This window comes from Lampris incognitus, chromosome 17 (assembly GCF_029633865.1).
Source record: "Lampris incognitus isolate fLamInc1 chromosome 17, fLamInc1.hap2, whole genome shotgun sequence".
In the NCBI taxonomy this organism is placed as follows: domain Eukaryota; kingdom Metazoa; phylum Chordata; class Actinopteri; order Lampriformes; family Lampridae; genus Lampris; species Lampris incognitus.
Genome location: NC_079227.1, coordinates 37,774,911 through 37,785,850, shown reverse-complemented (window position 1 = coordinate 37,785,850; position 10,940 = coordinate 37,774,911). Strand labels below are relative to the sequence as shown.

The window sequence follows — 10,940 nt, the reverse complement described above, 5'->3', positions numbered from 1 at the left end:
ATTTAACATTGGTTTTCTTCAGTTCCACACAACCTGAAGAAGAGTGCTTCTACATAGTGCTGTTTGACAGTTGTGTCTTTTCCTTCCACGATACGGTCTGCTTACTTGCCCAAGTCTTACACAGCAGTCACACCGCTGGGTTTCGGAACCGGTCCGCTGATGCTGAGGCTGCTTGCTCTGCAGGCTAGTCCTAAGTGTGCTGCAGAGCAGCGGAGGGTAAAAGATGCTCTGGCGGCACGCCACACGCCTCACGGGGCAGCCGGGCGTTGGATGAACATTTCAGTCTTTAAGTTTCACTGCTCAGACTGGGTGCTGTAAACTCCACTGGATGTATGGGGCACTCAGATATACATGTGGTGAGGGGCGTCCGGGTAGCGTGGCAGTCTATTCCGTTGCCTATCAACACAGGGATCATTGGTTTGAATCCCCGTGTTGCCTCCGGCTTGGTTGGGCATCCCTACAGGCCATGTCTGCGGGTGGGAAGCTGGACGTGGGTATGTGTCCTAATCGCTGCACTAGTGCCTCCTCTGGTCGGCCGGGACGCCTGTTTGGGGGGGGAACTGGGGTGAATAGCGTGATCCTGCCATGCGCTACGTCCCCCTGGTGAAACTCCTCACTGTCAGGTGCAAAGAAGCAGCTGGTGACTCCACATGTATCGGAGAAGGCATGTGGTAGTCTGCAGCCCTCCCCGGATCAGCAGAGGGGGTGAAGCAGAGACCGTGGAACAGCGACCGGGACGGCTCAGAAGAGTGGGGTAATTGGCCGGATACAATTGGGGAGAAAAAGGGGAAAAATATGCACAAAAAAAGGGGCTATATGTGGTGAATTTGCAGTGGGATAGAAACAGTGAGAGCACTGATCCAAGACCAGCTAGGCAATGAGCTTTGGCTGCTTTGAGTAATAAATACTGCAGTTTGCGAGAACTGTGGGTTGCTGAAAGCCTCGATAACTTACATACAAAAAGTACTGGAACACTGACCTTCTTTCCTCTTAATGGAACGGATCTTATCGGCAAACCCATGGCAAACAGACTGGTGTAATGTTGGCCACCTCCTGCAGGTGCTGTAGTGTGCATTCTACTACTGGTTATAAAGGCAAGCACGTACTGATGCTTTAAGCACTGGTGTCAGAGGGTTTACATGGATACAGCTGAGGGGAGAGATGGGCACTGGCCAGCCAACAAGTGAGGGCCAACATGCCCAGTTCGGAAAGAAGAAGAAGTGGATCAGTGAGGATGGATGCGCGACAGTTCAAGTAAAGTAAATCTATCCCCTTTGAGGCAGAAACAAACATAGTTCAAGGGGCTCTCCGTTACTACCTGAGGTGCTACTGCTGATTTAAACATTCAAATTGCTCCTTCATGAGTGTGTGTGTGTGTGTGTGTATATCTTCTTAAGTTTTCCTATCAACCAAAAATTGCAGGTTGGAGTCTACTAAAGACAGTTCTCTTGGTCCTTCACTTTATCCCTCCTTTGACTTGATTGGGTCAGTTCCTCCTTAGCCGTCATCAGGATCTCTCTGCTGTTTTATAAGTCTCTCGATTTCTGCTCCCAGAGTCTGGAGGTTCTCCTGCAAACACAAGAGACACACTGGAAGTCAGCAGCCTGTATATTATTCAACCGAGGGGCAGAGAAGCAGGCCTTAAAAGAACCTCGATCCAGCCAGCGTTGGCTGTCAGTCCCTGCTCCATTCCCATATCTCACTCACTTTTCCCATTTAAATAAAGTGGCAATAGCATTACTTTCTTCCAAGTGGCCAGACAGTCTCCACTTTAAATGACCATTTATGAAACCCCCTTTAAAGGTGCTACTATGTGCAAGATAACTATTTGCTATGTAGAGAGAAGGTGGAGTAATGGCATCCTGAGCAGAGAAGGAGATTTTCCGAATGAATTTTCGGCTGAGAGAGCTTGGTCTGCTGTGTCCTGTGGGCCCAGCCACCACGGCCCTGCTCGGAGCTGCACCCGAGAGGAAAAACTGAGGCGGTCTGGCAGCGGCCTCGCCTAGTGTCAACTGTGCAGTGTTTTTGTCTGTGTCTGTGTCGTCGTGTGGAGTGCGGAGAGGTGTGTCGAAGGTGTCTGGCTGGGAGAGCTGGCGTTGGATTGGCTGAGGGAGCCTGGTCTGTTGCGTCCGGTGGGCCAAAGAACCATGGCCCCTGCCTGGAGCTGCGCCTGAGGAGGAAGCACCGAGGGCGGCCTGACAGGACGTGGAAGCAGGGCAGGCTAAGCTAACTGCTAGCCCATGCAGACCAGCATGGGCTAGCAGTTACAACATACAAAAACAGAGACTACTTTGTTCTCTCTGTTTTTGGTGGTGTCGTTTTTGCGAATGTTGGATATGTGTTTTTATCTTTTGTGTCGCACTGCTGTGGGCTGGGTGAAATGCAATTTTGTTTCTTTTGTGTACGCAAGTACATGATAGAAATGACAATAAATTTTTCCTGATTCTTGAATGAAGTCACACTCCCTCAGTTCAGTAATCCGGTGTTGTAATCCGCATTTCTCCGTTCCTTGTTTTGGAAGCCGGCATGGCCGCGAGTGCATGTCAGCGGATCTCACATGCACTAACATGCATGTGAGCTAGCTAGAGTTAGCAGGATTCAGGTCACTCGGCAGATCTAAGAAATAGCTCCTTACCAAGCTGAATACGTTACTATTGTTAATAAAATATCTCTATACTGTAAAAACCAATATTCCAACCAACCAGCCAAGAATGCCAAGGGTGGATGCAGGTTTGATATGTAGCACCTTTAAGCTACAGGACGAAGGATGATGGAGAAATATCCACTTTATATTTCAGAGTGGAAAACGAACATCAGGGCAGATTTGATCAGAGTTCATCTTAAATGTTAAAGATTTAACCACCTGCTCTGATGATCTACTCTGCTCCACTTGAAATATCTGGGATAAAAAGTAGCATGAGTGAATGAACCAGTCTCAAAGGAAGACGGGTAATGGCAAGAAAAAAACCCCAATTAAAATAGAGCTTGTTTGGGTTTAATAAGTCTACCTCGAGATTAATTAATTAATTAATATTAAGGGATTAATGCACAACTTGGTTGCCTTTTTTGTTTGCTTAGGCAAGGAAGGGCGCCTTTGCATCTGTAAGACCCGTGTTTTTTATTATACCGTCCTCTCACTGGCCTGGCTTCACACCCCCAAACTCCCAAGATGTGGGAAAAAATAATTTTTGAATTTCCTGTTTTTAATCTTCGAGATGAAGTGAACGTTATAACAAACATGAAAAGTCAAAACAAATTTCATGGATGTCAACACTTTCTGAGATGCAGGATCCAGATGTAGCAACTACCACATCTGGTCCCACAATCATTCCACCAGGGCTCCAGCCACTGCCCTGGAACCGAGCCAGAGTCAGTACAAATTCTAAATGTTCTCTTTTTACTTTATTATTGTCCTCTATAGTGGTTATTTGCATAAAAACACACTATTCAACTGAGTAGAAAATAAATGACTGTATCTTTATTTAACCCTTGTGTTTGTCCACACATTGTGTATACTTGCCCTTGTCTTAAGGGTCATTTATGACCCGCCTTCATTAAACCTCTAAATTAAAGCAACTTACTTTCATTTTAAACCCCAAATCTATTTTCCATGAAGAAACAAGCTGTCATTCATCGCAAACTGTGTGACTATCTGGGTTTTCCCTCTTCACGGTGCAGAAAGACAGCATTTAATCAGTGGACACCACTCGAATTTATAGGGTCACATGACCCTCACATGTCTTAGGGTCAAACATGACCCTGAGACAATCTTAGTACCCTAGTGGTGTACAGCCTTCATGGAAATATGAACAGAAACAATGTTTCACTTTTTCTAATGTTGGGGTCACTCTAGGAAAAGTCGTCAAATTTCGGTTCAAAAAAGATCATTTACCTGATCCAAGTGATCGTTACCTGTTTATAAACCGCATTTTAAAAAAAAAATGTTTGTGATATTCATGGACAGGATCTCAAGGTCCAGCCAAGGTGAGAGGTGTCCGTTTTGGGAACCTCAGAATTGCATCTCTGATGATGTGGTTTTGTTGGCTTCATCACAATGCGACTTCCAGTGCACACTGGGGCGGTTTGCAGCTGAGTGTGAAATGGCCGGGATGAGAGTCAAGTCTGAGGCCATGGTTCTCTACGGAAAATTGCTCCCTCCGGGTTGGGGATGAGTTGTTGCCTCAAGTGAAGGAGTTCAAGTATCTCGGGGTCTTGTTCACAAGTGAGGGTAGGATGGAGCAGGAGATTGACAGGCGGATTGGTGCAGCATCAGCAGTAATGCGGATGTTGTACCGGACCGTTGTGGTGAGGAGGGAGCTGAGCTGGAAGGAAAAGCTCTCAATTTACCAGTCAGTCTTCGTTCCAACCCTCACCTATGGTCAAGAGCTTTGTGTAGTGACCGAAAGGGTGAGATCGCGGATAAAAGTGGCTGAAGTGAGTTTCCTCCGTAGGGTGTCTGGGCTCAGCCTTAGAGATAGGGTGAGGAGCTCGGACATCCGCAGGGAGCTCAGAGTAGAGCCGCTGCTCCTTTGCTTCAAAAGGTACCAATTGAGATGGTTCGGGCATCTGATTAGGACGTTCCTTGGAACATCTTAGGATCCCTCAGGAGGAGCTGGAGGGCGTTGCTGGGGAGAGGGACGTCTGGAGTGTCCTACTTAGCTCGCTGCCATCATGACCCGACCCCGGAAAAGAGGCTGATGATGAGATGAGATGAAAACACGCCCATAGACAAAGAGTTGAAAAGAAAGACAAGATAGACAGACAGACAGACAGATAGATAGACAGATAGATAGACAGATAGAGATAAAAAAAAATAAATCCCAGCTCGAATCCCCAGAGGAGCCTATATCCTTTGACCACCCCCCTCCTCTCCCACTCTATAACTACTGATTATGGGAAAAACGCCCATGCACTATGAGGGACCAGCTACTCTCACTTTTAGTTATTCCCTTCTTTTTAGCTCTAACTGCTTTAACCAAATGCTAACTAACCTCCCCGTTCTCCCCGTGTCTGCGTGGGTTTCCTCCTACAGTCAAAACACATGTAGGTCAGGTGAATTAGCCATGCTAAATTATCCCTAGGTACGAATGTGTAAGTATATGCGTATGTCGGCCCTGTGTGATGGCCTGGCAGCCTGTCCAGGATGTCTCCCTGCCTGCTGCTTAATGAATGCTGGGATAGGTTCCAGCATCCCTGCGACCCCGACAGCGGGATAAGCGGTTTGGGTAATGGATTGATGGATAACTAACCTCTTAAAGCTAAGTTTGTAAAATGAACTATGTAATATTTGCAACCTGTACACAACAGTCAAAGCAGACACATCAAATATTCACATGCCTGGAACCCACACTGACAGATGGAGAAAATATCAAAGGAATCAAATAATACCGCTGTTGGCCATGTAAAGTCCATGATGGGTTGAATGTCCCTTGTGAGCAAATGACATTTCAACTGTCCATTGCTTGAGTACATAAATGTCATTGTTTTCACTTTTTCCAATCCCTATTAAGCCCACTGCCCACATCAGTAAGGATGAAAATTTATTTTGGCCATAAGAATGGAAAGGGAAAAGAAATGTTGTCCTAGCCAATGGAAAAAGATAAACAAAAAGGATGATCATATTTCCTTGTATGGAAGTGATATAAAATAGATTAATCAGTTTTGCCGCTACACTTTCCTGATGGGAGTTTTCCATCGTCAGGGCCACCTCGATTATTCAGAGACTGGACAAACTTGTCCACTTCAGCCGGAGTTTGGAAAGTGAGAGACCTCTCAGCATGCATCACCAGGGGCCACGCCAGAAAGATAATTCTGTGCTCATGGATCCCCTTGTCTCGCAACTTCTTTCGCACCTCATCATAGCTGGGCTTCTTCCTGTGTACACCAGCAGAGAGGTTCGGAGTGAAATGGACTTGTTCGTTGTTGTATAGGACTTTTCCTTTGGTTCTGGCTGCCTTCAATACTCGCTCCCGGTCTTTAAACTTCAAGAACTTCACAATAATTCTTCTTGCACGTGTCTTGTGTGAGTCGTTGTTTGACGGGGCGCTGATTCAATGAGCCCGCTCAATTACCAAGACCTCCTGCGGTTTCCGTCCCAGAGCTTATCATTATTTCCTTGTGTCTTTTTTGCCTCCTTTTTGTGACATTTAAATACCCATTACTCTTATTCATCTGATGTACTACGTACACAAAAGAAACAAAATTCCATCTCCCCCAGCCCACAGCAGTGCAACACAAAAACACATATCCAAAAACCTCCAAAATAACCACCAAAACATATCTGTGAATGTTCTCAATAACCACCAAAAACATACAAAAACAGAGAGAACAAAGCACAAAAAAAAAAAACACAGCCAACAACACAGTCCACCCAGTGCAACACAGTCCAAAAACTCCACCGTTCAGAGAGTGAACACCAGCCAGGATGACTGTCTGAACTGCCGGTATGCATGGGCTAGCAGTTAGCCTAGCCTGCCGCGTCCCGTCACACTGCCCTCGGTGTTTCCCGGTCAGACGCAGCTTCAGGCAGGGCTGTGGTCCCTGGGCCTATCAGATGCAGTAGACCAGGCTCCCCAGCCGATCCAATGCCAGCACTCCAGCCAGACACCCTCAACACACCTCCCCCGCACTCCACGCGACGACACAAACACAGATGCAGAAAAAAAACACTGCGCATTCGCTGTTAGGAGAGGCTGCTGCCAGACCCCCTTGGTGTTCCTCGCGGGCAGGGCCGTGGGCTAGCAGTTAGCTTAGCCTGCCCCGCTTCCGTGCCCCGTCAGCCTACCCTCAGTGTTTCCTCTTCGGGCCCACAGGACGCAGCAGACCAAGCTCTCTCAGCCAATCCAGCGCCAGCTCTCCCAGCCAAGCGAAATTGACAATCAGAATAAGAACTTCACACGATGACACAAACTTAGATGCAGACATGAACAGACACTGCATAATCGGTACTGGGCGAGGCTGCTGCAAACGCGAGTCCACGCTGCCGTCTTCCCTCTTCTGAAATATATACGTACTGCTTGTCTTTGAAAAAAATTCTGGTGAGTATTGCAGGATTATTAACATGCTAGCAGCAGAGCTGAAAAGCTGTGCCCTCTTAGCACCGCACCATAACTGGAAGTCGACGTAAATAGTTTTTATTATGTATTCAGCTGCTTAGAATTAGTGTTAGGAAGTTAAACAGGTTATAATTCCCTCTCTGATATATATTTTATATTGCTGTGAAACATCAGATTTCTCCTTCAAACAGCTGTGTTTATTCAAGTTTCTCACCAAAACAAAACAATAACATTTGAACACATCATGATAAGGTACAGACCACAGAGTTTCTCTTAATACCTGAGAGGAAAATTAACTCTGCATGTGTGTGTGGGAAGGTGGGTGGGTGGGGACAACCAGCTGCGGAGCATCAGTGGACCAAAGCTCTGCTCTCTGCTATGCTCACATTTCAGAGAAGTGAATTAATATTTTCCTCAATAATGATGTCGTAATTCACCACCCGCGACCCATCTGCTATTAATCAGAGCGCCCGGCTAAAGTTAGCTAGCTAGTAGCAAGCAGCTGGCTGGACAGTTTCAATTCAACACCTAATAAAAAATACATCCATTTAAATTTGGCCTTAGACTCCGGGTTCGTAGGCCTACTCAGGTTCGATGAAGGCGATGCGGTCCCCTCTTGGTGCTCCATCTGTGCTTTGTTTAACCAGCGCGGCATATTTTCAAGATCCTGCCAGCAAGCCCTTGAGACTGAGGGGATAGATGGTCTAGTAATGCAGGTGCATTTCACGTCTCATGCTGAGTAGCCAGCCAGTGATACTAACTATAGTAACAGCATGAGAAGACGCACTCCGCTGTAGTCAGTGCCGAGACATGGCTGTCCCCAGGGGACACTGTTCCCCTGACTGAGGCTAGACACCCCCCCACCCCTCCGATTTTCCATATTTTCATATTCCCAGGCCCTCTGGTAGAGGTGGGTGGTCAAGCATGTTTTTATAAGTTAGGTCTTAAGTGCCACCCTGTTACTTTTGGTAATTTTATCTCATTTCAGGTTTTATGTTTTTTAATCAGTGGCCCTCCACCTTAACTCTGCATCTTAATTTTATAGGCCCCCTAATTCAGTTAGTTTTATCTCTGAGTTTTCTGACCTTCGAGCTGTTGTCATGCTAAAATCTGAAAGGGTGCTTATTCTTGGTGATTTAATATGCATGTGTGTTGTCCTCCCCATTCTTTGACTTCCCATTTTTTGGATGTTACAGCCTGTTTAACCTCATTCAATCTGTTGAAGGGGCCACACATTCCAAAGGCCACATTTTACACCTTGTACCCTCATCTGGTTTCTCTCATGAATGGCTTAATCTGGTGGATATGCCTGTATTTGACCATAAAGCTGTTGTTTTCAAAGTTCCACTACAGCTCTCTATTCCTAATCTCTATCCTAAAACACGCTCACACATTCCCAACACTGGCTCTGCAGTTGAAGTCTGTGACGCTTTTAACTCATCATCCTTTAATCCCTCTTTATCCCCCCTCAATCCAGATGCACTGTTAAATTCATTCAGTGATCATTGCCTATCCATCCTCGACCAAATTGCACCATTTAAAACTAGGAAACAAAAATCAAATAACCTCCCCTGGCTGAATGATCACACTCATGCCCTTAGAAGACTCAGTAGAACATCAGAACGACAATGGAAGGTCAACAAGTCCGAATTAGCCCATGACACCGTTAAAAACCAAATGTTAATGTACCAGAAGGCAGTTAAGGATGTGAGATCAGTGTACTTCTCTGAACTAATATCAAGAAATAACCACAATCCTAAAGTTCTCTTTAGGGTAATTGATTCCGAGAGAGGCCGACACATTTAAAAGCAGGTTAAAAACCTTACTCTTTAAAATAGTCTACAGCTAGATTCTTGATGTGTGTGTGTGAGAGAGAGAGAGAGAGAGAGAGAGAGAGAGAGAGAGAGAGAGAGAGAGAGAGAGAGAGAGAGAGAGAGAGAGAGAGAGAGAGAGAGAGAGAGAGAGAGAGAGAGAGAGAGAGTGTTTTGTATATTTTGCTACTACTACTACTTTCGGCTGCCCCCGTTAGGGGGCGCCACAGCAGATCGTCCGTTTCCATTTCTTCCTGTCCTCTGCATCTTCCTCTGTAACACCAGCCACCTGCATGTCCTCCCTCACCACATCCATAAACCTCCTCTTTGGCCTTCCTCTTCTCCTCTTCCCTGGCAGCTCCATATTCAGCATCCTTCTCCCAATATACCCAGCATCTCTCCTCCACACATGTCCAAACCATCTCAATCTTGCCTCTCTTGCTTTGTCTCCAAACCGTTTTGCTATTTTTATATATTCTGCTCCAATTGTTGTTACTTTTAATTAATCAGTTTTTATGGCAATTTTATTTATTTTACTAACTCAGTTTTAAACTTTTTCTGTACTTTTATAAAATTTGTATTTTTTGTGACCTGACCATTGTTTTTGTTTTTTTTGGGGGGGGGGATTTTATTGTTTTGTTGTGTGAAGCACTTTGTGTTACATTTGTTGTGTGAAAAGTGCTATACAAATAATGTCTGACTGAATGAATCCGATTAATGGGCCCTCCACTTCTCCCTTTGAACCTGAAGCTGAGTTGTCCGAAAAATTTCTCACTCATTTTGTGAATAAAGTGGGGAATATCAGGTCCCAAATCCTGCCAGGCTCTTGCATTCATCCCATTGTCCATGTTAATTCTGCCTCTTCTATGCAGCTTCAACCAATTAAAATTTCAGTGTTAGAGAGTACAGTCTCCAATATAAACTCCTCCTCCTGTCTCTTAGACATCATTCCCACTCAAGGAGGTATTTTCAACTATTAGACCCATTATTATGCAAATTCTTAATAATTCTCTGGCCTCTGGTTCTTTTCCAGACAGTTTTAAGCATGACATTGTTCACCCATTGCTGAAGAAACCTAATTTAGATCCCCTGCCCCTAAGTAACTACAGACCAATCCCCAAATTGTCTTTTCTATCTAAGGTTCTGGAGAGAGTAATTTCTTCTCAATTGATTTCTTTTATGAACACTAATGTGTTTTTAATAGTTTCCAGTCTGGTTTTAGAGCACTTCATAGTACTGAGACAGCTCTAGTTAAGGTCAATAACAACCTACTGCTGACTGCAGACAGAGGTGATTGCTCAATTTCAGATCTTCTAGATTTAAGTGCTGCCTTTGACACAGTCGATCACAACATCCTCTTACATCGCTTAGAGACTTGGGTTGGCATCAAGGGCTCAGCTCTTAGCTTATTATGCTTTTACCTCAACAACAGAACTTTTTTTGTTGTTCTGGGTACCTCCTCGATGGCTCAGTTGAGTTGTGGTGTCCCTCAAAGCTCAGTTCTTGGCCCCCGTCTCTTTTCTATATATATGCTGCCCCTTGGCCAGGTCATTCAAAATCACAATGTGCTCTACCATTTTTATGCTGACAATACTCTAAAACCCACTAAAACCCACAGATCCTAGCACCCTAGCAAATCTCACAACTTGCCAATCTGACATTAAATATTGGATGTCCAAAAATTTTCTCAAATTGAATGATGATTTCTTAGGTCATTCTGTTCGGTCTTGAAAATTCGATCAGCCGTTTAGTTACTAATCTTGGTGGTCTGTCAGGTAGTTTTAAGCAGGCTGCTAGCAATCTTGAGGTAATATTCGATGCTAACCTCGGTTTTGATAATCAAATCAAACATGTTGTTCAGTCATGCTTTCTCCAGCTCAAGCAAATCTCCAAAATTAGGTCATTTTTTTTATCAACTGCCAATGCGCAAAAAGTTGTACATGCTGCTGCTTGGCTCATTACGGGTACAAAGAGGCACAACCATATCACTCCTGTGCTTGCCTCCCGACAATGGCTACCTGTTATGTTTCAAATTGATTTTAAAATTTTATTGTTTACTTTTTAGGCTTTAAAT

At 44.9% G+C, this 10,940-nt stretch overlaps 1 protein-coding gene across 1 annotated transcript in view; it reads right to left on the bottom strand.

Annotated features, from left to right (window-relative positions):
- Nucleotides 1-723: 723 nt before the first annotated feature.
- ccdc186 (coiled-coil domain-containing protein 186) overlaps nucleotides 724-10,940 on the bottom strand; it is a 70,749-nt gene continuing 60,532 nt past the window's right edge. The window contains exon 16 of the mRNA XM_056297306.1: nucleotides 724-1,569. Coding sequence (XP_056153281.1) covers nucleotides 1,498-1,569 — 72 coding nt within the window. The 3' untranslated portion in view covers nucleotides 724-1,497. The remainder of the gene's footprint in view (nucleotides 1,570-10,940) is intronic.